The sequence below is a fragment of the Bos javanicus genome, chromosome 13 (assembly GCF_032452875.1).
Source record: "Bos javanicus breed banteng chromosome 13, ARS-OSU_banteng_1.0, whole genome shotgun sequence".
NCBI lineage: Eukaryota > Metazoa > Chordata > Mammalia > Artiodactyla > Bovidae > Bos > Bos javanicus.
Genome location: NC_083880.1, coordinates 77,259,160 through 77,284,942, shown reverse-complemented (window position 1 = coordinate 77,284,942; position 25,783 = coordinate 77,259,160). Strand labels below are relative to the sequence as shown.

The 25,783-nt window shown below is 46.1% G+C and overlaps 1 protein-coding gene across 2 annotated transcripts; it reads right to left on the bottom strand.

The window, feature by feature from the left end:
* Positions 1-1,163: 1,163 nt before the first annotated feature.
* Positions 1,164-18,384, bottom strand: DDX27 (DEAD-box helicase 27). Of its 2 annotated transcripts, none has more exons than XM_061437912.1 (21): positions 18,214-18,384; positions 16,836-16,982; positions 14,787-14,846; positions 14,369-14,534; positions 13,434-13,480; positions 13,225-13,311; positions 12,428-12,533; positions 11,442-11,615; positions 10,626-10,776; positions 9,821-9,920; positions 9,561-9,702; positions 8,558-8,834; positions 7,225-7,306; positions 6,935-7,112; positions 5,251-5,357; positions 4,979-5,081; positions 3,568-3,662; positions 3,348-3,471; positions 2,506-2,593; positions 1,462-1,536; positions 1,164-1,327 (listed from the first exon to the last, which is right to left on the bottom strand). In XM_061437912.1, exons 1-21 carry the CDS (start codon positions 18,304-18,306, stop codon positions 1,309-1,311), a joined length of 2,421 nt encoding a protein of 806 aa, XP_061293896.1. In that variant the 5' UTR covers positions 18,307-18,384; the 3' UTR covers positions 1,164-1,308. The 2 variants fall into 2 exon arrangements, with proteins under 2 accessions (XP_061293896.1, XP_061293897.1); XM_061437913.1 differs by having other exon boundaries at positions 8,558-8,711; positions 18,214-18,383.
* Positions 18,385-25,783: the final 7,399 nt, after the last annotated feature.

The window sequence follows — 25,783 nt, the reverse complement described above, 5'->3', positions numbered from 1 at the left end:
GGAGGGATTGGGGGCAGGAGGAGAAGGGGACGACAGAGGATAAGATGGCTGGATGGCATCACCAACTCGATGGATGGGAGTTTGAGTGAACTCCGGGAGTTGGTGATGGACAGGGAGGCCTGACGTGCTGCGATTCATGGGGTCGCAGAGAGTCAGACACAACTGAGTGACAGAACTGAACTGAAGCCTTTAAAACGTGCACTTTCCTAACAATCTAACTTGGGGTTCTTTCTGTAATCACGTGAAAATGTTGAGTCTGGGATTTTCCTGGTGGTCCAGTGTTTAAGACTGCGCTTCCACTCCATGGGGTCCAGGTTCAATGCCTGGTCTCCATCTTGTGTGGGGGCCATTATTTACTGAACTGGGACCCTCTGTCGGCAACTTTTAAGTGAAGCCTAAATGAACAGCATTGATCATAATCTAACACTGAGGGTATGTGCTACTGGATAACTAATTATAACTTGAAATTATATATGACAAACTACAATCACAATTTTCCCCTGGCTTCATCTAATTGTCAAAGGGAACTGTGATTCAAAAAAGGAAAAGAACCATCATTCTAAAGGGTACAGGCTGTTTTTTACAACAAAGAGTTAATTTATCTAGTATTCTTTCTGTTCCCTTTGAGCATCCATCTCTCCAGTACCATTTTCCACATCATTGTAAAGAGTCGGGGTATAGGTCCAGGTACACCCGGATTTCGAAAACCTGAATTCCCAGCTGGACAATTTTGGGAAGATACTCCATCTTTCTAATCCTCCATTTCTTTATCTGTAAAATGGGGATTATAGTACCTGCCTCATAGGAGTGTAGTGAGTTGAAGGAGACAGTGCTCAGTACACAGAATGCCTGGTGCACAGTTGGGGCTCAATAAACGGCAGATTTTCACTCTAGGACTTTGAAAGAGAACCTCTAGTAGGAGTTTCTCTACTCCACATCAGCTCCTCTCCAAGCACTGAGATACGTTCCAAGTATATATGGCAGTGCCAAGCTAGTAGGTGACATAGACTGTGCTACTGAGGGAAGAAACAGAAAGATGTACAATTAGACTGGTCTCAACGCTCCCCAAAATACTTCCTGCATTTGGTATTTTCTTTATGTGAAAGCTAATCAAAAAAGGAGCCTTAAAAGGAAACTTAGCTAACAAGGACGCTTAGACCCCCAGCTTTTCCTTTCTTTAATGTACAAATGACAAAATTAAAGTTTTAAAGAAGGTTTTTTACAGAGAGGAGAGAGACCAAGCCAGGATGACTTCCCAGAAGGAAGAGATCTAAGAGCTGCCCGATGAACTTCCTCAGCTCACCACGGCTACTTCCTCCTTTTGTACCTATGAAGAAAATGAGCAGGGTAAATAAATACCAACCCACAAGCCCAGACAGGAAGGAGAAGCTCCTTTCCCAGAAAAGCTTTATTCACTAACCCCACTCGTAGCCTCCGGCCCTCCAAAACTGTAAACATTACCTGGATTTAGATTTAAAGTTTCCTCCTCGTCTCTGGTGGGGCAAGCCCAATTTTTTTCTTTCTTCAAAGGAGGGGCTGTGAATGAGAAGACGGCAGGATGGTGGACAAGCGGGCAGTGTCTCACCATCCCCACCACCAGCTCTCACACGGAGCAGCAGCACAACGCAGATGCATCATCTTTAGGGTCTGAGGTTCTAAGTCTGTGTTTTTCCACCTGATGATAACAGGTTTATCAAAGTCAGGGCCCAGCTCTAAAGCAAGACTGGAAGAGGCCCTTCCTTCCTGTGTATATAAAAAAACTGCTTGCATAACTTAGTCTACCCAGCTGCCAACCCCAGCCCAGACGATGTGGGGAGGAACAAAACGTTCCAGAGCACACCACAGTCCTCTGTTCTATCACTCCCCTGAGAGAAGCTATACTTCCAAACCATAATGTGCTATTTTACCTCCAAGGCAGGAGGGCCCTCACACTTCACTTACTCTCACCCTGGGACCCACAGATGGGCTCGGGGAGGGAGTAGATAGGAGCCCTTGAAATTATATATAGGCAGACCTCAAAGATACTGTGGGTTTGGATTCTTTTTTTTTTTTTTTTTTGGTTTCCCAGTGCATGTAACAGTTAACGTATATACTATACTAGAATCTATTTAAACTGTGCAATAACATTATGTCTAAAAAACAATGCTCGTATCTTAATTTAAAAATATTCTATTGCTGGGAATACCCTGGTGGTCCGGTAATTAGGCCGTGTTGCTTTCACTGCTGGGACCTAGCTTCAATCCCTAGTCAGGGATCTAAGATCCTGCAAGCCACGTGGTGTGGCCAAAAAACAAAAACTAAATAAAAATAAGAAAACTCTATTACTAAAAAATAAAAAAACGCTAGCCATCTGACAAGGCAGGGTTGCTGCACTAAGTACAATAAAATGAGGTATGCCTAAATTATTAATCTGTAGGTATATGAGAATTAAGAGTGGGGAACAAGGGAGAAGAGTCACAGCTTTTATCAGAAAACCAAGAGCTCCATGATGACTTAAAACCCTACCCAGCTCGATACTGTTTCAGGGCCTTCTTGCTCGTGTTGGTGAGTTCTTCATCAAATACTGATTTCTTCACCTGCTTCTGCTTCTTTGCTGCACACAGAGAGAATGAGTTAGATAAGGCTTCTTTGTCTCAAGCTCCTAAATCCCCTTATGCTCAAGGTTCCCACTTTAGTGGATGCTCTGGCTTGATGTTTTATTGACATGGAAGTGACACACCAGATCCCAGCAGAAACGGGAAAAAGAATCAATTACCAGGTGTGTGTGTGGTCGGGGGGGGGGGGGGGGGAACGACAGGATGCTTAAGGACTCCAAAGGTAGAATGGACCCCTAAACATGAAAGTGTCTTCACATCGTTCTACCCTGACCCGCTCCTCCAACAGCAGCTGCTAGAGATCTAGGCTCCAGAAACAAAAAGTGTTAGTTGGTCAGTAGCGTCCGACTGTTTGCGGCCCCATGGACTATAGCCCACCAGGCTCCTCTGTCCATGGGATTCTCCAGGCAAGAATACTAGAGTGGGCTGCCATACCCTTCTTCAGGGAATCTTCCCGGCCCAGGGATCAAACCCGGGTCTCCTGCATTGCAGGTGGATTCTTTACCATCTGAGCCACCAGGGAAGCCCAAGAATGAGAAAGAGTGGGGTTCAAATCCTAGCTGTCCCCACTAACCATGGGATCACTTCACCACTTGGAGCCAATGAAGGACAGCTGTACATGCAGGCACATACTCAGTACTCAAAAGATGTGGGCCCTTGTCATCATCATCCCTCCTATTTCCTCCCTGACCACAAGCACAGGTTTCAGGGAGATCCCTCCTACCAGCGCCTTCAAGCTCCCCATCTACCTACCAGGAGCCCTCACTGGCTCCTCCTCGGGCATTGCTCGGGCCCGCTTGGCTCTGCGGTTCCTCTTGGCCAGCCGCTCCGCAAACATCTGTGCCTTGAGGATTTCAAACTGGGATCTCTCCTCTGCCTGGGGAGAAGGATGACGTGTATGTACAGAACAGATGAGGCAGCCCTGACCCAGGGCCCCAGGCAGGGATCCACCTCCAAAAGGGAGGCCACTCACTGTCATCTCCCCCTTTTTTTTGGCTTCCTTCATAAACTTCTTCCTTTTCTTCTTTCCTCTTAAGGCTAAGTCAAACTCCTGCAGAGCCTTGGCAACTAGGATGAGAAGAGAGCGTGGAATTTCAGGTACTGTTTTATAAAATGTTTTGTTTTTTTTTTAACTCACAGTAAGTAAACATATTTTAAAGTGATACATTTAAGGGCTTAAAATGAGAAGAACCAACCACTCCCTCTTCTGGTGATTACCTCCATCTCACTAAATAACATGTTTATTCCACTATTCCTTAATTAATCCACTTGAGACATTCATTATCTATTTGCCTCTTGTTATATGAAAGACATATTCCCTATACCTTCCCACAATACAGTTTTAACCCTATTTACAACAGAGACTTAACATACATACAGACACCTTAATGTTTGGTCCCATCACATAAAGGCAGTGTTTCTTAAATTCCTGGTACAACCTCTTTGGAGGGTAATTGTGCAACCCCTAACAAAATAATAAATACACATACCCTCTGACATACAATTTCAGTTTCTGGAACTTACCTTGCAAATCAAATACGCTTGCTTAATTGTGAAAAGACATCTTGATAGCTATTCACTTGTTTATAATAGCAAAAGATAGGAAACAATCTCAGTGTCCCTCAGTGGAAAAGTAATAAACTATAATCCACCCGTATGATGGAGAAGACCAGTCATTAAAAAAAGAAAAGGCAGCTGTGTCTATGCCTATATAAAATGATCTCAAAACGACAAATAAGTGGAAAACCAAGGTGTAGAACAACGTGAATTCATCTGTTTGTAAAAGGGAGAGAGAAAGGAATATATATATATATATAAAAATATCCAACTTCCTTTTTTTTTTTAATTGGGACAAAATATATATAAACTTTGCCATTTTACCATTCTTTAATGTACAATTCAGTAGCATTAATGACACAATATTGTACAACCATTGCCATCATCTGTTTTTAAAACTTTCATCATCCCAAATGGAACATTAAGGAGCAACTCCTTGCCCACAACATCTAGTAAGTTCTGTGTCTATGGATTTGCCTCTAGGTACCTCATATAAATGGCATCATAAAGATTTGTCCCTTCGTGTCTGGACCATTTCACTTAGCATGTTTTCAGGGTTCATCCTTGAAGCATGTGCCAGAACTTCCTGACGGCTGAGGAACACCCCACTGTACGCATATACCGCGTTTTGTGTACCCACTCATCTGCTGATGGACACGGCTGTTTCCACCCTTTGGCCACCGTGAATAATGCTTCAATAAACACTGGCATACAAGCATCTGTGTGAGTCCCTGTTTTCAGTTATTTAGGGCATAGACCTAGGAGTGCAACTGCTGGGCCTGATGGCAACTCCACGTTTAGCTTTTGGAGGAACCTCCCCAACATACTTTTTTCCTTCTTCCTCTCTTCCTTGGTCTGGAACCAGCTCCTCTCAGGCTCAGGGTTTGGTGCCTCCTTCCCTTTCTCCAGGAGCCGCTGTGCTGTGTTGATCTGTGGGGACAGCAGAAGGATGAAACCACGTCTGATAACACAGAATATGGCGACTGCAGGAAGCCACGGCCTGCAAATGCCTGGGATTCTGATGGTACGTTTGGCAGACACAGCCCATCAGAAGGCAGACCAGCAGGGGCTGTGTGGTCTGCTCACTGAGTGGACTCACCTGGACTTCCGACTTCTGCATCTCTTTCTCCTCAGCCTCTAACTGCAGAACTGCATACACATCTTTCTCCATTTTCTCAATCTTATCCCGGAATTTGAGGATGACGTCTCAAGGGAAAAGAACAAAAGAGATTTTAAAATAAAGATGAATATGGTGTAACTGATTAAAATAATGCAGGGTGGGTATTTAGTGACAAAACTGTTTTTTTTTTAATATGTGGCTTCTCTGCCTAATACCTCCCCAAAGGCTTTCTGACACTCCTGGAATAAAATCTGAACTCTCAGCATGGCCCTTCCTACCTCTCTGACTTCTGTCTACTGCTTGCTCACAGGCTCTGGGCCTCTGGCCCTCCTCTTCTACTCACACACCAAGTGTGTTCCTGTCTCTGAGTCTTTGCCCTGGTTTTCTCTGCTCAGCACAAGCTGTCCCCAGACCACCCCCACCTCATTCTTATCATCCAGGACTCAGCTCAAATGCCATCTGTTCAGAGTCCTTTCCCAATAGCTTTTCAAAAATAGTCACTTCTCCTGTTGTTCTCAATCACATCTACTATTGACTTATTTATTGTGCCTCTTTCTCATCAAAGTCAGCTGCTTTGTTTCCTGCTCTATCCCCAATACCTAGAATACAATAAAGAGCAATAGACTGAATCAATCAAATGAAAAAAATTTTAAATGAAAGGGAAAGAAAAAGACCCATGAATGGGAAAAAAGGTCTGAAAAGATGTACCTCAAATGCTACAAGCGGTAAGCTCTTTCATATGCAATTACATTTTTTAAAGATTTTTTTTTTTTTATGTGGATTATTTTTAAGGTCTATTGAATCTGCTACAATCTTGCTTCTGTTTTATATTTTGGCTTTTGGCTGCAATGCATGTGGGATGTTAGCTCCCTGACCAGGGATCAAACTCATAGCCCCTGCCTTGGAAGGCAGAGTCCTAAGAACTGAACCACTGGGGTGTGCGCGTGTTCAGTCACTTCAGGCACGTCTGACTTTGTGATCCATGGACTGTAGCCCGCCAGGCTCCCTATCCATGGAATTCTCCAGGCAAGAATACTGGAGTGGGTAGCCGTGCCCTCCTCCAGGGGATCTTCCCGACACAAGGATGGAACATGCGTCTCCTGCATCGCAGGCAGATTCTTTACCACTAAGCCACCTGGGAAGCCTGGACTGCAGGGGAAGTTCCTACAATCACATTTTACTCTTATTTGATTTACTTTTTTCCAACACTGAATACATATTATTTTTGTAACTTAAAAAAAAAAATTTTGTAAGGATGCACTTTATATGACCCTTACGGATGAGAACAACAAAAAGAATGAAAACTATCCAAAAAGAATGAGTACTGACTTCCTCCTCACTCTCTGGAAGAAGAAGGGAGGAAGGGTTAATGGGGGTGGCACCTTAAGAAGAAGCCTTCTCTTCCCAAAGGCTGACAAATCCTGTGAGTAAACACTTCGGGCACAAGCCTTTCCTCACTCCCTCTCACACACAGTCTTGCCCAAGACTCCTCAACAACGAAGTGGCAGAGCTGGGATACTGATCTGGCTCCTAACAGCAAAGCACCTGCTCTTACCCATCACCTTCTGTCCCCTGCCCCGCCCTCCTGGGTCTGATTGAGGACCCTGCCCGCTCCGTGCCCCACCCCAAGCCATCCTGGGCTGCTACACTGATGCCTGCTCACCCTGGGGCAGAATGCGGGCCTTCACAGGGGCCTTGGCGGCCTTGACAATTTCCTTCAGCATCTTCCGCTCCTCTTCCCCTACCAGAGAGACCGAGCGCCCGGCCCGGCCAGCACGAGCTGTGCGTCCCACCCGGTGGACGTAATGCTTAATGGTGTTGGGCATGGTGAAGTTGATTACCTGGAAGGCCAAAGCTGAGCATCAGTCAGGTCTGGGAGCTGGCAGGGAGAGGAGGGCACAAGGAGGCAGAAGGATCCCCACCGGAAGCTCAAGCAAAGGGAAGCCTGCTCACCGTTTTGACCCCCTCGATGTCCAGTCCACGGGCTGCTACATCGGTGGCCACGAGGATGTCAATCTGTTCGTCTTTAAAGCGCCTACAAACAGCCACAAACACGTTCCTCTGAATATTCGACCCCAACGCTCTGCAGGAGCCTGAACCCACAGCAAGAACACAAACCCTTCTGGAGTCAAGCAGCAGAGTACAGACCGTCACGGTGGGGACAGGTCCTAAATATCAGCCTAACAACACTTATGTGCCCCCCAAACATCCCACAACATACAGCAAACGTAGTTTTGTGGATCCAACTTTAAACAGAAATTCCTATGAATGTGGAAGCTCGGGAACCACAGAGCTAGACTATAAGCAGCAGCACACGCAAATGTCTCAGCATTCAAAGCAGCCTTTAAGAAACAACTCTTGGGCTTCCCTTATGGTCTGATGGCTAAGACTCTGAACTCCCAGTGCAGGGGGCCCAGGTTCAATCCCTGGTCAGGGAACTAGATCCCACATGCAGCAGTTAAACATACTGCTGCTGCTGCTGCTAAGTCACTTCAGTCATGTCCAACTCCGTGCGACCCCAGAGACGGCAGCCCACCAGGCTCCCCTGTCCCTGGGATTCTCCAGGCAAGAACACTGGAGTGGGTTGCCATTTCCTTCTCCAATGCATGAAAGTGACAAGTGAAAGTGAAGTCGCTCAGTCGTGTCCAACTCTCAGCAACTCCATGGACTGCAGCCTACCAGGCTCCTCCGCCCATGGGATTTTCCAGGCAAGAGTACTGGAGTGGGGTGCCACTGCCTTCTCTATAAACATAACTAAGCACAGCCAAATAAGCAATTAAAAAAAAACAAACAACTCTCAACTGCCTATGATAATGAATAGGGACAGGTGGAGTGTTCTAAAGGGTACTTCCTTGCCTACCAAGTTGATCCCATTCTGTGGGACTTAAGAAATCACATGGAAAAGCACAGGGTCTGGCAAAGTAAACACTCAAGAAATAGTGAATGGATTTGATTCAGGATCTCGCTCCAGCAGACCTGGGGACGTCCACTGCTCTGGAAAGGCTGCAGAGGTCAGAACCTGCTTCTTCCCGAGTCGGAATTTCCTGCTGTGACCCCACTCAGCAGCTCCCAGTTTCTAAGCCCTGGGGCAAGGGTATCATTTCCTACAAAGTCAAAGTTCTGAATGTGTCTGAGACATGACCCTACAATGGTTAGGCCAGAATGTGGGGAACTCTGCTGAGTGCCCTGCCATTACACTACCATGACCTCTGGGAGGACTCCCCCTCTGGAATGAAGACAGCCCTCTCTGAAGGATGCGTGGGAGCCTCAGCCCCCGAGACTTTACCGGAGGGCCTCCAGCCGCTGCGTCTGAGACAGGTTGCCATGGAGCTCGCCCACCTGCAGCCCCATCAGCCCCAGAAGGATGTGCATACGGTGGGCCTGCTTCTTGGTCTGGGTGAACAGCATCACATGGTCAGTGAAGGTTCTCATCAACAGAGCTGCCAGGGAGACAAGAGTGAGCCAGTGGCCATCTCCAAGCACGTCCTGCTCCTCGCCCGCAGTGTGGCTGCTGTGCCTGGGGCCGCCAAAACAAGTGAGGGCCCCGCCGTGTGGAGCTTCCACTGCAGGACAGAAGCAGGGAAGCCAGCACCGCTTCAGGGCTGGCCTCTCTGAAGAGGTGACGTTAGGCTGAAGTATGGGACAGGCTCATCTACGAGACAATCTAGGGGAGGATTCCAGGCAGAGGATCAAGAGCAAATGTAAAGGTTCAGTCAAACACAAAAGCTCGATGGGTTTGTGAAAGCGAAAGCAAGCGGGTATGGCTAGAAAACCATGAGCTAAGGCTCCAAGGCCAGGAAAGCAGGGGCAGGTCCAGAGGATTTTACAGGACTTGCTAGGGAGCGTGGATTTCAGTCTAAGAGCGATGAGAGATGGCAGAGGGGTTCAACAGCGAAGGAACGGGGTGAATGCTTGTTTGTTAATGATCCTCTTTAATGGTCTGCAGTGTGGAGAAGAGACAGAGTGGAAGCAGAGAGCCAGGTAAGAGGCTGCTGCAACAAGCCAGGCGACGCAGTAGTGGCCCAGGAGAAGAGCCAGAGGGACCGCTGGAGGAGGTGTCCAGGAGTTCAGCAGGACATAAGGAAGGCTGGATGGTCGAAGGGAGGTGAGGGGATGAAAGAGAGAGGGGAAGCACCCCTGGTTAAAGTATGGAGCAGACAGCAGGCCCAGGCACGGGACTGGGGGAGACTGGATGGAGGAGGGGGTGCCGCGGGAGAAACCAAACCTTCCGTGTGAAGCTCAGGGGAGTTGAGCACCCCACCCTCCCCGGTCCCACCCCGGGCTTTCACCTGCCACGATGGCTTCCCGGTCCCCTTCCCGGTTAGGCCGGATCCGGATGAACTCCTGCCGCAGGAAGGGGGCCACATCCGTGTTGCTATTCACAAATATCCGGACGGGATTCTTCAAGGAGACAGAGGCCAGATCTTTCACCTGCCAGCCACAAAGACAGAGAGGCTGACTGGTCTGCCAGAGGGCAGGAGGGAGATGCTGCCCCAGCCCAGCCCAGCCCAGGGGCCTCTGTACTGTCTCTCCATTCCCCACGGCCCACCTCGTCCGTCATCGTGGCTGAGAAAAGCATGGTCTGGCGGTGGTGGGAGCACATGCGGATGATCTCCTTCATCTGCTCCTCAAAGTACTCGTCCAGCATCCTGGCCAACAGGGGAGGGGAGAGGTCAACAAAATGGGCTGGGCCTGCGTCTGTATCGACGAAGCACAGAAAACATACAGGAGATGTTTGCGTATCATCCCTAGCTACGTTTCAGGCTCACGTATTTCCTTATTTTATGAGTGTTACTTTATCCTTTTACCAATATTCACCAAGAATTACCATCTGGCCACATTTGCGTAATCTTTCTTTTTCCTTTTGCGGAATCATTTGCTTTTCAGTGGCAGGTATCACAACACCTGACCCCTAAATATTTCAGCACACGTTCCCTAAGGACAAGGATTCTCCCCTACACAGACACAATGTCATTATCACCATTAAGAAATTCAGGTAATCGAGGCTGCTGGCTGAATCCTCACCAGAAACACTGGCACTTTACCGGGGTTACTCCTTGAATCCTCAACAACATGAGGTTGGGTACTTAACCCCCACTTACAAACAAAAAGGATTTGCTTTGAGAATCTACATAATTGCTTCCCAATCTCAGGAAGTGACAGAGCCAGAATCTGACCTGCCTTCCCTCTTAACCATCACGTTACACAGAGAGAAAGAGAGCCGGATAATCTGGGCGAAGATGGACAAAGGCGTGAACCTGACAGCTAAACTGGTGAGAGCTACGTAGGACCATGTGGAGTGCAGGTTCCCATCCAGGGGTGGGGCCCTGGGGACCCCAGCATTTCAGGTGTACCTGTCAGCCTCATCCAAGATGAGCACCTCGATGCTGCTCAGGTGGAAGGAAGGGCAGTTGTGGAGGTGATCGATGAGCCGGCCTGGGGTGGCGATGAGGATGTCAGGCGCTGCCCGAAGCGCTGCTTCCTGAGACTTCACGTCCAGGCCACCTGCAAAGAGCAGAGCCCACCAGGTGGGCAGCCGAGTCATTACCGTAAGGACTCGCTACCTGGAAGGACTGAGCCCTGCCACCCGCCAGGTCTCACGGCAAATGCAGAGCAAAAGGCAGAGGACAAGGCCAGCGGAGGCCCCACCCGCATGGATTTTACAGGACACTGGGAGAGATGGGTTAGTTAACTCCAACTGTACTAAATGCAAAAATCAAAAAAAGAGGACGACACAAAGGCACTGCGGAATAAAAGGAGCCACAGAATAGAACGAGTCAACCATCCAAGGACTGAGAGATGCAGCTGTGAAACCGATAATCTTTCTAAATCACCTGTGACTTCCTACCGCATAAAGGGTAAAATGAAGACTGAGTGACTATCATATAACGTCATCAGAAAAAGCCTGCTCCAATTAATATTTGATTCAGTATTCATGCAAGACAAAAATTATATCCTAAATTTGTTGAGTACCAAGAAAAAAAGTGTTCTCAGTATTCTGAAGTTCCATTTTGCAAGGTTCCTCCCTCCCCGTCCCCCTCATTCTCTACTGTGGAAACGTCATCAGCCCCATGAAGGTTTTCCTACACCAGTCATCCTTCACGGTGGCACACATCCATTCTTCCCGTGTCAGCCTTCCAGGGGCAAACGGCCCTCAGCCAGACACTCACCCACAGCCAGGCAGGTGGTGATGCTGCAGAACTGGGCCAGCTGCTTGGTGACGGAGTGCACCTGGATGCCCAGTTCTCGGGTGGGAACCAGCACCAGCACGCGGGTCACTGGAGCCTGGCGGGGTTTGTAGATCAGGCGCTCCAAGACCGGCAGGGCAAAAGCTGCCGTTTTACCTGGAGGGAAGCGCAGCAGGAGCACAGTAAGCAGAAGGGTGTGAAACACTCACAGGCCCAGGTGTTCACCTGCGTACAGAGAGCCTGCACATCTGCTCAGAGGGAAGTGAGGGAACTGAGTTTTCATAAAACTTTCTCTCTGGTTTTAAAATCACATGGTTAATGTAAAACATCTGGGAAATACAAAAAAAAATTTTTTTTAATCATCCACAGTTCAGCCAACCAGAGGTAAGCATTAACAAAACTATCTATATTACCAATCATTTTTTATTAATGGACAGAAATATATAAAAATATACACTTTAATGCAATAATACTATATACTGTTTAGTAACTTCCCTTTATATATATATTTTCCCATTTCTTTATGTACTCTACTTTTAAATGAGTACATCGTATTCTATTACATGATTATTTCTTCTCTATGACATGACTGTATGATTAACTGCACTAGTCCACAATGTTGTGATAAATATCCCTTCTATAAAATCTTTATTCCAATGACAGGGGCCTATCACGGGAGTGCCAAGAGGTCATGGTCACAGAGACACCCTGATAGAGCCCCTAAAACCTGTAACCTGTGACTACCCTATTTAAAAAAAGTAGAGAGCATTTAAAGAAAGAGAAGATATATATAAGCATTACTTAGAAGGGAAGTTACTATACAGAATACATAGTGTCGTTGCATTAAAATGTGTGTCTGCGTATTTAGCAAAGCAGCCTTGTAGTCAGCCAGCCCTGAGCCTCTGCTCCGTTATGCGTCCTCCTCCTGCCGTCCCCCCGCCGCCACCCCAGCTCCCTGTCCTCGGTACCTGTCCCCGTGGCTGCGCAGGCACAGATGTCCTTCCCCAGCAGCCCCACAGGTATGCACGCCTTCTGGATGGGGGTGGGCTGCTTGAAGCCCATGGCTGTGATGGCCTGAAGAGAGAAGGTGGGACCAGACAGGAGGGGGAGGGGGTCTGAGCGTCAAACTAACAAGGCAGGTTTCCGTCGGGTTTCAGTCCCTTCCCATCATTCAGTCCGTCTGGTGTGTGTATGTATATGTCGATATTCCAGGCACTGAGCACAGAGCAGGCAACAAAAGAAACAACCCTGCCCTTAGGAATCTTGGAGTCTGTGAGAAAAAAACAGGCCAAAACCAAACAGCTGGGATGTGAAGAGAAAAGCTGTGGGGAAAACCACAGCAGTTGAGCAGGCTAGGGAGGGCGGCAGGGAAGGGATGAGAGCGATTTCCAGGAAGGTGGCCAGGGTATACTGAGGAGAACCCTGAGAGAAGCGAAGAGCAGCCCAACCAGGTTTTTGGAACCATCTTCCAGGCAGTGGGAACACCAAGTGCAAAGGCCTTGAGGAAGAAGATGCCTGACCTGTGTGAGGGTCAGCGAGGAGGCCAGCGTGGCCAGAGCAGAACAGCTGCTGGGAAGCCTCATCAGAGGGGACCAGAAGGGGCAGGGCCGTACGCACAGGCCAGCAGGGGAAACCTCGCAAGAGCAGGCTCTCCAGCAGCTGTGTGGACAACGCAGTTCAGGGAGGCCACCAACCCAGCTTAGGGCAGAGAGCCCAGTTACGGGGCAACTGCAAGAATCCCATGGTTGACGAAAGTAGCCACTACCTTCAGCAGAGGGCGGGAAAGGTTCATGTCCTGGAATGAGAGGTTTTCATCGTACTGAGATGCATCTTCAAAAAATCCTCCTGCTTCCTACACCAGAAAATCAAAAGACAAAGAGAATTCAGCAAAAGGGGACTAAGAAAACTAAATGACCTGAAAATCCTTTCAGGTTGTAAAATAAGCTCCATACGGTTGTCCAAGCCCATGCTCACCTGTCCTTTCTTCTTTTTCTTCTTCCGCTCCTTTATTTTGAGTGTATCTATGGAGAAAAAGAGAGCAAATAATCAGGGCTCACACCTCCTGAGCACTCAGTCAGCTAGACACTGTCCTAAGTGCATTACCTGGACAGACACCTCACTGAAGCCACACCATGACCTGGGGGAGCTGCTGTCACCAGCGTCACCTCACAGAAGAGGAGGCTGTGCGGCTGGGAAGGTAAGTCACTCAGACGAAGAAAGCTTACCACGTTCCAGAGACCAGACTCCCAGTCACTGTGCTGTGTAATAATGCTTTAGCTCTGAACTTCATTTCTGCAAGAAGTTATTCATGGAGCAGCTACTACGTGGGTGGACTCTTCTGAGGTGGGAGACCCATCACCCCAAATAAGTTTGAGTCACAGAAGTGCCAATTGCTGTGTGGGGCTGGAGATGAGGAAAAGAGTGAGCTTGGGACCTCCTTGGCAGTCCAGTGGTTAGAACTCATGGCTTTCACTGGGGCCTGGGTTTGATCTCTACTCAAGAGAACTAAGATCCTGCCAGCCATGTAGCATGGCCAAAAAAAAAAAAAAGAAAAAAAGATTTCCCTGGTGGTCCAGGGATTAAGACTTTGAGCTCCACCCCACCTAAAATAATTACTTAAAAAAAAAAAAAGATTGCACTTGCAATCCAGGGGGCACAGGTTCAATCTCTGGTCAGGAAAGATCCCACATACCTCATGGCATGAGCCAAGAGGAAAAAAAAAGAAAGACTGAATTCAGTCTGCGAAGTACAACAGCCCTAATAAAATCCCAAGGAAAAGAGAAGCTAAAAGAAAGGAGTTCAACATGGAGACATCTTAAATTTAACTGTGCAGAAGGGCATAAAATAATCTACAGAAGTCAAGACGAACACTCTGGTTTCCTGTCCCTGCTTCTCACAGCATCACCTACCTGCCTTGGTGAGGATGTTCTCATCAGCTGATGAGTAGTCAGTCTCTGATTCTTCATCTTCTGAGGCTTCTACATCTTTTCTTTCAAGGTCTTCCTCCTCCTCTGGTTCAGAGCCCTCCTTTGCTTCTTTCTCCTTCTCTGACTTTCCAGACTTGGCTTCTTTATCCTAGAAAAAGAAACTGTAATAAAGCAAGACGACTACACATTTTAGGCAATCAAGAACCTATGAACAATGTTATGCTCGCCACCCTGGGAGAACGCTATGTGGACTCTGAGTGAGTATTAACCACAGACACGCAGAGAAAGCCTGCCTGGACCAGCTGCACTGCGACCTAGGCTCAATGAGAAACAGGAGGGTTGCTCTGAGAGCAACGCTCAAGGCTGACCAACAAAGAGAAGTGATGCTTTGCTTACTCACCTCTGTTTTCCTTTTCTTTCGAACTTTCTCAATCTTCTCATCTAATGTTGTGGCAGCCCTCTACAAATAAAAATGAAGAGATGAAAAAGAAACATACATACGGGAAAGAGACAAAGCAAGCATCTTCTGAGGGTTGGTTCTGAGATGTTCAGTATAGAAAAAGCTCGTCTGTCCTTGGACAGATTGATCAATCTAGATTACTCACAATAAGGCAAACAAGCAAACAAAAAAACATTAAATAAATGGTCTGTTTGTTTAAAAAATACCTTTAAATTACCTGGAACCAATAAGGACATCCACATTCTAGAAAGTGTTGACTATTAAGAATGATACAATTACCAAGAGATGTCACATCATATCTGAATGAATGCTACTTGGAAAAAACTTTCCCCCTTGCCGATTGAACATAATTTAGCCTATCAAATAAAATATTGAAATCTGAGCAAATTCAGGGAATGATGGGTACTGCTAAAACTCTAGAAAGAGTAAGTAATGGCAGGCCCCCCTTTTGCACGCTCAAAGCACCTTAAACTGCTATGGTACTTACCATAACCACAATTAACTGTTTAATTATTTGTCTAGTTATTTTCTATCCTGCTAGAATGTAAGCTCTATAAGACTTAAGAATGTAAGTCTTCAATTACATGAATTTCATATGAAAAGAAAAAAAAATCCTTCCAAGATGACTTTGAAAAGGCAATGCTGTTTCATTTCAGTCAGAACAAGGACCAGCAGTTCAGTTCAGTTCATTCACTCAGTCACGTCTGACTCTGTGACCCCACGGACTGCAGTATGCCAGGCCTCCCTGTCCATCACCAACTCCCGGAGTTTACTCAAACCCATGTCCATCGAGTCAGTGATGCCATCCAACCATCTCATCTCTGTTGTCCCCTTCTCCTCACACCTTCAATCTTACCCAGCATCAGGGTCTTTTCCAGTCAGTTCTTCAATCAGGAGGCCAAAGTATTGGAGTTCCAGCTTTAACATCGGCCCTTCCAACGAATATTCAGGACTGATTTCCTTTAGGATGGACTGGTTGGATCTCCTTACAGTCCAAGGGACTCTCAAGAGTCTTCTCCAACACCACAGTTCAAAAGCATCAATTCCTTGGCACTCAGGTTTCTTTATAGTCCAACTCTCACATCCATACCTGACTACTGGAAAAACCATAGCTTTGACTAGACGGACCTTTGTTGGCAAAGTAGTGTCTCTGCTTTTTAATATGCTATCTAAGTTGGTCATAACTTTTCTTCCAAGGAGCAAGTGTCTTTTAATTTCATGGCTGCAGTTGCCGTCTGCAGTGATTTTGGAGCCCCAAAAAATAAAGTCTGGCACTATTTCCATTGTTTCCCCATCTATTTCCCATGAAGTGATGAGACTGGATGCCAGGATCTTAGTCTTCTGAATGTAGAGTTTTAAGCCAATTTTTTCCCTCTCCTCTTTCACTTTCAAGAGGCTCTTTAGTTCTTCTTCGTTTTCTGCCACAAGGGTGGTGTCATCTGCATATCTGAGGTTACTGATATTTCTCCTGGCAGACCAGCAGTCTGGATTAAACTGCTCTGAGCAGGCAATAATTCTCTCTGAAGCACATGAAATGGAAAAAACTTTCAAGCATCTTCTAGCTTGTTAATAACCACATTCAAAGGAAAGCACAGGATTTTGGCAAATAAGCAGATGACAACAACATTTGTGGTGGTTTTGCCTGTGATGTGTGGGAACCAGGAATCCTAAACACTAAAGTCACCTGAGATCACCTGACAAGTGACAGAGAGTAACAGTCTCTGGGGACTGCATCAAGCCTTCAGAAACCCCACTACCAAGGAAATCTGCTGGACTGTTCTTTGTAATAAACTGACATTAAAAAGGTTTCTTTCTAGAGGAATGAACATCTAGAAGAGAGACCATTTTAACACAGCTATGTCCATTTTTTAGTCAAGCAATTTATATGTGACATTTGGTATTCCTACAACACTGGATCCTGAAACCCAGTGTCCAACCTTAACTGTGTCCGATTCTCGGCCTGGAACTGCCTATCACTGTCAATCTCACCTTCTTCTTCAGCTGGCTTAGGACATCAGCCATGGCCCAGCTGCCATCGTACATTCCCTCCTTCTCAGTGAAAACAAAGTCAGGGTTGAAATCAGCGCTGCGGTTCTTTTGTAAGGCTTTCTGCTTTCTGCCCAGCACAATGGGCCCCTGGGAAGAGGGAGAAGAAGGATGACTATGGGACTAAGATGAAAGAACACCAGAAAGAGAAGAAGGAAATGAGGGACTTCCTTGGTGGTCCAGTGGCTAAGACCCCACCCTCCCCATGCAGGGGACCCGGGTTCAATCCCTGGTCAGGGAACTAGATCCCAGATGCAGAAGGACCTTGTTGCTTCTCCATCTTATATATATAATAGTTTGCATCAGCTAATCCCAAATTCCTAATCCGTCCCTCCCCTGCAACAAGTCTGCTCTCTATATTTGTGTCATATTTTAGATTCCACATGTAAGCGATAACTTTTCTATGACAGTTTTCCATTCACGAAGTGAAAAGATCATTCTGGCTGCTAAGTGGAAAATACACTGTGGGGGAAGAGGGAGGCGAGAGAAACAGCTAGAGACCAGGTATATTAAGACTGTAGGTAACCAGGTACACGATGGTAGTGGGCTGGACTAGGGTGGAAGCAGTGTGGACTGAGCCCAGAAGTCGCTGAAGAGAGATTTCCAAGGTAGCCTACAGAGCATTGGAGGGGAGAGAGGAGAAGGAAGCTGCATGACTGCAGGGTTTCTGGTGTGAGATGGAGCAGGTTGGCAGGGTGAGGGAGACCCAAGAGTTCAGTTTTGAAAAAACTGAACCCTTAGAGGCCAAGGGACCCCCAAACGGAGGTGTCAGTAAGCAGATGAGGCCACAGAGGGGGAAATACTTGAGCTGGATCTTTAAAGGGTGAGCACCTTTCCAGGACACCTATGCCTTTTTAATCGCCATCCTGCTTAAGTCTCTTAACTCCCCAAGCAACATAAGCTTCAGGAGAGCGGTTTCCTTGTCTACTCTGTTCACCGCTATGCCCTGGATGCTCAACACTAGGTGTCGCACACGTAAATCAGTTCAATCAGTACTGACTTAATGAATGCATGGATAACACGGCTCCTTGAATAAGAAACCAGGACTGACTCCGTCTCTGGATCTCTGACACAGGCCTGGATTAAACTTCAGTTCAGTGAATGGGTACGGAGCTCACCAAGGCGACACAGAATGGCACGGGCACAGGTGAGGAAAGGCTAGTGGCAACCACCGGGGGTCCAGGTGAGGCCCAGGGACACTTGGCAGCCGGGCAGAGGATACAGAGGACCTGGGGGCAGGGACCTGAGGCACGACGGAGAAGGGAAGCAGTCAAGGACAGCGACTGCCTGCCGCCGCGCTGCCACCCCGATCGGCCAGTACCTCCTCCTCCTCGTCCTCAGAGTCAGTCTCCGGCTCCACCTGCACGTCCTCATCTTCGCCTATGGTCCGGATGAAGCCCAGCTCCGAGAGCATGGTGCCTCGGCAGCCACTTCCGGAAAGCAGCGCGGCGCGCCGGCCGACTCGCACACTTCCGCGCCCCTCGCGTCGTCACTGCGAACGTGCTGACGTCACTTCCCCTCGGCGCCCTCCTCCGCCGGCGACCCCCCAACCTCTGGGAGCGCGCATGCGTGCTTTGCGTGACGAAATGAAGAATCGTTAAATTCTGTTTTGTTGGTGCTTGGAAAACGGTGGGGTGGTTGGAGGCGTGTGTGAGGAGGAAGTCTACAGAGATGCGTGGATAAGCCCCATATATATCTGTACAAAGAATTGTGAAAGAAAAATACAGTAAAACAGTTACTAGTGATTGTCTCTGGGTGGTAGAATTTATAGGTGATTTTTATTTTCGTCTTAGATTTTTTTTTTCCCACAATAAACATTTATTTTCATCAGTTCGGTCGCTCAGTCGTGTCCGACTCTTTGCGACCCCATGGACTGCAGCACGCCAATCCTCCCTGTCCCTCACCAACTCTCGGAGCTTACTCAAACTCATGTCTTTTTATTTTCATAAAAAAGAAAAAAATAAGAATAGATAACACCTATAACATTTACTCTGTACCAAGTAATGATCTAAGCACTTTTACAGGTATCAACTAATCCTCACCGCAGTTCTCGCAGAAGGTACCATTACTGTCGCTTTGCCATTTTACAAATGAAGAGACTGAAGGCTCAGACAGGTTCCCAAGGTCACAGAGCCAGTGAACTAGAGAGCCAGGATTATAATCCAGGCAGGGGCTCGAGGGTACTTAGGAAAGAAGATCTCACAATTTACCAAGAAATTTCCATCTCTGCTTGCAGATATCTTACTGAATCTTAACTTTACTTAAACACACCTCCTGCATGAAGTGTTCCTTAACTACCCATCCTCCTTAATAGCTATTTGCTGCTTCCGTGTTAACACTCGACTTGCAGCAGAGTAGTAGTTATGGTGTAGAAGTAGGTTCAGTTATCTTTTTTTTTTTTTTTTGGCCACACCTTGTAGCTTGTCAGATCTTAGTTCCTCAACCCAGGATTGAACCCCAGGCCTTCCACCGTGAAAGCATAGGAGTCTCAACCCACTGGACCACCAGGGAAGTCCTAAGTCCTAAGATTTCCTTCTTTTTAATGGCTGAGTAAAATTTCATCGTGTGTATATACCATGTTTTCTTTCTTCCTTCATCCACTGATGGACACTTAGGCTGCTTTCATGTCTTGGCTGTTGTTAATAATGTTGCTATGGATATGGAGGTGCAGATATGGTTTTGAGTTAGTGTTTTCATTTCCTTTGGGTAAATAACTGGAAGTGGAATTGCTGGGTCATACAATTCAGTTCAGTTCAGTCGCTCAGTCGTGTCCGACTCTGCAACCCCATGAACGGCAGCAGTTCTATTTTTAATATTTTGAAGAAACTTCATACTGTTTTCCATAGCAGTTATACTAATTACATTACCACCAACAGTGCATAAGGAGTCCTTATTTTCTCCACAGCTTCACCAACAGTTGTTCTTTCTTGGCTTTTTGATGATAGCTGTTCTAACAGGTGTAAGGTGATACCACCTTTTGGTTTCGATTTGCATTTCCCAGATGATTAATGATATTGAACACCTTTTCATGTATGTAACCATTGGCCATCTATATGTCTTCAATGGAAAAAATGTCTATTCAGATTTTTAATCAGATTTTCTGGGGTGTTTGCTATTGAGTTGTGTGAGTTCCCTATATATTTTGGGTATTAATTAGACTCTTACTGGATATATGATTTGCAAATATTTTCTCCCATTTGGTATGTTGCTTTTTCATTTTGTTGATGGTTTTCTTTGCTGTGCAAAAACTTAAAAAAAATTTATTTTTGGCTATACTGGGTCTTCAATGCTGCAAGAGCTTTTCTCTGGTTTCGGAGAGCAGGGGCTTCTCTTTGCGGTGGTACATGGATTCTCACCTTCCGATGAGCTCTCTTACTATGGAGCAGGGCCTCTGGGCATGTAGGCTTCAGCAGTTGCAGCCCTTGGCTCCCACACTCTAGAGCACAAGGTTGGTACTTGTGGCACAGGGGCTTAGTTGCTCCCCAGCATGTGGGGTCTTCCTAGACCAGGGATTGAACCCATTTCTCATGAATTGGCAGGCGGATTATTTACCACTGACCCACCAGGGAAGCCCTGTGCAAATGCTTTTTAAGTTTGATATAGTCCCACATGTCTGTTTTTGTTTTTACTGTCAAATCTAAAAAATCATCACCAACACTGATGTCAGGGAGCTTACGGCCTATGTTTTCTTCCAGAGGTTTATGGTTTAGGGTCTTAGATTCAAGCCTTTAATCCATTTTGAGTTAATATTGTGTGTGGTGTGAGACAGTAGTCCAGTGTTATTATTTTGCTTGTTGTCCTTCAGTTTTCTCAATACTATTTATTGAAGAGACTGTCCCTTCCCCATTGTATATTCTTGGCTCCACTGTCATAAAACCATTAACCATATATATTTGTGGCTTTATTTCTGGGCATTCTATTTGGTTCCATTGATCTATGTGTCTTATTTATATCAATACCATACTGGTTTGGTTACCATAGCTTTGAAATATAATTTTAAAACCAGGAAGCAGGATACCTCCAACTTTGTTCTTCTTTCTCAAGATTTCTTTGGCTATTTGGGGGTCTTAAACAATTCAAAGTACTCAAGTACTTTGGCCACCTCATGCAAAGAGTTGACTCATTGGAAAAGACTCTGATGTTGGGAGGGATTGGGGGCAGGAGGAAAAGGGGACGACAGAGGATGAGATGGCTGGATGGCATCACTGACTCGATGGACATGACTTTGAGTGAACTCCAGGAGTTGGTGATGGACAGGGAGGCCTGGCATGCTACAATTCATGGGGTCACAGAGTCGGACACGACTGAACTGAACTGAAACAATTCTTTATGTTAAATTTTCTGTGTTAAAATAATTAGTATAGTTTCTGTCTTGTAACTGACCTTTGATACATAAGCCAATATATATATATACATATGTATACAGACAAGCATACACAATCATGTACATCAGAGTGCTATTTATAAAGGTAAAAACTTGTACATGACCCTACTGTGTAACAGTGACAAAATAGTTCACTCAATTGTGGTACATTCTTGCTAAGAAAAACTGTTCAGTTCAGTTCAGTCGCTCAGTCATGTCTGACTCTTTGCGACCCTGTGAATCGCAGCACACCAGGCCTCCCTGTCCATCACCAACTCCCGAAGTTTACTCAAACTCATGTCCATCGAGTCGGTGATGCCATCCAGCCATCTCATCCTGTGTCATCCCCTTTTCCTCCTGCTCCCAATCCCTCCCAGCATCAGAGTCTTTTCCAATGAGTCAACTCTTCACATGAGGTGGCCAAAGTATTGGAGTTTCAGCTTTAGCATCAGTCCTTCCAATGAACACCCAGGACTGATCTCCTTTAGAATGGACTGGTTGGATCTCCTTGCAGTCCAAGGGCCTCTCAAGAGTCTTCTCCAACACCACAGTTCAAAAGCATCAAGTCTTCGGCGCTCAGGTTTCTTCACAGTCCAACTCTCACATTCATACATGACCACTGGAAAAACCATAGCCTTGACTATGTTTTGCTGGCAAAGTAATGTCTCTGCTTTTCAAGATGCTATCTAGGTTGGTCATAACTTTCCTTCCAAGGAGTAAGCATCTTTTAATTTCATGGCTGCAATCACCATCTGCAGTGATTTTGGAGCCCCCCAAATAAAGTCTGACACTGTTTCCCCATCTATTTCCCATGAAGTGATGGGACCAGATGCCATGATCTTTGTTTTCTGAATGTTGAGCTTTAAGCCAACTTTTTCACTGTCCTCTTTCACCTTCATCAAGAGGCTTTTGAGTTCCTCTTCACTTTCTGCCATAAGGGTGGTGTTGTCTGCATATCTGAGGTTATTGATATTTCTCCCTGCAATCTTGATTCCAGCTTGTGCTTCTTCCAGCCCAGCGTTTTTCATGATGTACTCTGCATATAAGTGAAATAAGCAGGGTGACAATATACAGCCTTGACGTACTCCTTTTCCTATTTGGAACCAGTCTGTTGTTCCATGTCCAGTTCTAACTGTTGCTTCCTGACCTGCATATAGGTTTCTCAAGAGGCAGGTCAGGTGGTCTGGTATTCCCATCTCTTTCAGAATTTTCCACAGTTTATTGTGATCCACACAGTCAAAGGCTTTGGCATAGTCAATAAAGGAGAAGTAGATGTTTTTCTGGAACTCTCTTGCTTTTTCAATGATGCAGCAGAAAACTGTAGACATTAAAAAATATGTAACTCCATTTATGCTAACATAGAATAATATCTAAGATATCATAAGAAAGCAGATTATAAGACAACATGTGTGGTAAGATTCCACTATTAAACAGTTGGTATTTTGTGCTTTTTGCTGCTGTGGATTCACCAGAAGCAGTCAGTGAGATGTTAGGCCCATCAAGGAAAGTTAAATTCATAGAACCAGAGGAGAAAGCAGCAGAGGTGTGTGGCTTCAAGCTTGTGAGAAGAGTGTTGTCCAATGTTTATGTTGGGTTGTAGGTTTTCTAAAACTAGTAAGAGGTGGAAGCTCCTGCTTTGAGTTGAAAATGGACAACTAATCCAATCCCCGAAAGTTGTTTATTGGTCAGTGAAATGATTAAATGTATGTGTCAACTTGAGTGGGCCAGGAAATGTCCAGATATTTGACCAAACATTCTAGGTATTTCTGTGAGAGTGTTTTGGGGTGAGATTAACACTTAAATCACTTGATTGAGTAAAGCAGATTATCCTCCATAAGGAACCTAATCCAGTCAGTTGAAGGCCTGAATAAAACAAAAGACTGACCCTTTTTTCCTGTGGTCATGTATGGATGTGAGAGTTGGAATGTGAAGAAGGCTGAGTGCCGAAGAATTGATGCTTTTGAACTGTGGTGTTGGAGAAGACTCTTGAGAGGCCCTTGGACTGCAAGGAGATCCAACCAGTCCATCCTGAAGGAGATCAGCCCTGGGATTTCTTTGGAAGGAATGATTGTAAAGCTGAAACTCCAGTACTTAGGCCACCTCATGCGAAGAGTTGACTCATTGGAAAAGACTCCTTTGCTGGGAGGGATTGGGGGCAGGAGGAGAAGGGGATGACAGAGGATGAGATGGCTGGATGGCATCACTGACTTGATGGACGTGAGTCTGGGTGAACTCCAGGAGTTGGTGATGGACAGGGAGGCCTGGCGTGCTGCGATTCATGGGGTCGAAAAGAGTCTGACATGACTGAGCGACTGATCTGATCTGATCTGACCCTTCCCTGTTTAAGGTGGAGCTAGTTAGTGGTAAGAACTGGAGACGTGGGTTCCATCCCTGGGTTGGGAAGATCCTCTCGGGTAGGAAATGGCAACCCCACTCCAGAATCCTTACCTGGAAAATTCCACGGACAGAGGAGGGCTACAGTCCATGAGGCTGCAAAGACATGACTCAGCACCATACCACATCTTAGTATGGTGAATTCTTAGTAAGAGAGAATTCTTCCTGCCTCGGGCATTTATTGAACTGGAACTGGAATCCAAAACAACTTCCAGCCTTCAGACTCCAACTAGGACATTGGCTCTATAGGTTTTGGACTTACCACACATGATTACATGAACCAATTTCTGATAATCTCTATCTCTCTCCCAGTCTTCCTCTGTCTCTCTATATCTCTATAAAATATCTCTAGATAGATGGATGGATAAATGTATAGGAAGGAAGGAAGGAAAGGAAAATATCCTAACCCTTCATCACATCTCTGGAATGCTGCTTCCGTCCCATTGGCCAAAGTTCAGTCTGTGGGCATACCTACCTGCAAAGAGGCTGAGAAATACAGATTTTATCCTGAGCAACCATATGCCCAACTAAAATTCTGTGGAAGAAGTGGACAAGAGCTATTGGGGACAACAGGAAATCTGTCACAGTCAAGAGGTATATACACCCCACTTTATCTCTGGAAGGAGGATAAAATTACAGGTGAGCTTTAGTTCCTTACAGTTTTTTTTTTAATACTTGATTTTTAAATACCTGAACATATGATTAGAGGAGGGGGGTAAGCACTGTCACTCTTTTCAGTTTGAGAGGGAAATACAGTTTGAATAAAAGACATGGTAAAATGATACCAAGAGGGGCTTACCTAGTGCTTCAGTGGCTTAGACTCCGTGTTCCCAATATAGGGGGCCCTGGGTTCCATCCCTGGTCAGGGAGCTAGATCCTGTATGCCGCAACTAAGATCCAGCACAGCCAAATAAATAAATGATACCAAGAGCAAAGGCAATCCTTAAAGAAACACATCTGCTTTCAGAAGGTCTTGAGCAGTGTTCCCAAGGCAGTAAAACTTCCCTGGAAATGCTGCTTCCTTTAGCAACCCTGTTTGGTTCTCTGCACCTACAGATACTATCTGCATTGACGTGTGTCTACTTGCCTCAGTCCTGGTGCGCCAGACTGTGTTCTGGGAGCGCTGTGTGTCTCCCTGCACTGCGTATGGTGCCCCCAGGGGCTTAGGCCTCCCTAGATGTGTATTAGCCCAACCCAGGCTGCCTTCACATCTTAATTCCCTGAAGTGATTTGCCATGGATAAGATCTGGGTAGATGTGGAAATCTTAACAACCTTGACCAAGAACGAGCAAGTCCTCTGAAATCCTTGGAAGTCAAAGATTGGCAGCTTGCTGTACTTGCCTGTAAAAATCCATCTTGACTCTCACTCCAACTCTCCCCGTCACCATCCACACTCATTTGCTGTACTTGCCTGTAAAAATCCATCTTGACTCTTACTCCAACTCTCCCCGTCACCATCCACACTCAATTTCTTATCTGCTTTCCAAACCAAAATCTAAGAAGAGCAGACTGGAAAAAGGAAAAAAAATTGATTTATTTTTCTCCCTGGGGGTCTAGCATCAGTCCCAGATCTTTAGGTGCATTTAGAAGAACCAAGTGTTCGCTGTCCAGTTCAAAGCAGAGTTTCCTACCGATGTTATTCTCAGAGAGTTGAAGTGAATGTTCTCAACATTTGTGTATGTTCTCAACATTCTACTTCTGAACCATGGTACCAGCTCAAGATTGGTTTGTTAATGTCATGTTTTTATTAATTCCACAAATATTTATTGAGCTCCTGTTTTGCTCCAGCCTCCCTTCTACACACTGGGTGTATTGCCCTCTCATCAGAACCAGCCATTCTCATGAAGTTGAAGTGTAGCCTTCCTAATGGTGCTATCATATCCTCATTGTACAGGTGAAGAAACTGAGACACAGGGAGATGAAAGAAATTGCCCAAGGTCACACCCTTGGTAGGTTGTAGAAACAGTTCAGTTCAGTTTAGTCACTCGGTCCTGTCTGACTCTTTGCAACCCCATGGACTGCAGCACCCCAGGCCTTCCTGTCCATCACCAAATCCCAGAGTTTACTCAAACTCATGTCCACTGAGTCGGTGATCCCATCCAACCATCTCATCCTCTGCCGTCCCCTTCTCCTC

Excerpts from the sequence above, each read along its gene's own strand:
- DDX27 (XM_061437912.1), bottom strand. The coding sequence starts at position 18,306 with ATGCTCTCGGAGCTGGGCTTCATCCGGACCATAGGCGAAGATGAGGAC. Across the intron at positions 10,777-11,441 it reads CACCACCTGCCTGGCTGTGG|GTGGCCTGGACGTGAAGTCT; the intron begins GTGAGTGTCTGG and ends TGCTCTTTGCAG. Across the intron at positions 3,663-4,978 it reads AGAGAGGAAGAAGGAAAAAA|TTGCCAAGGCTCTGCAGGAG; the intron begins GTATGTTGGGGA and ends TTCTCATCCTAG.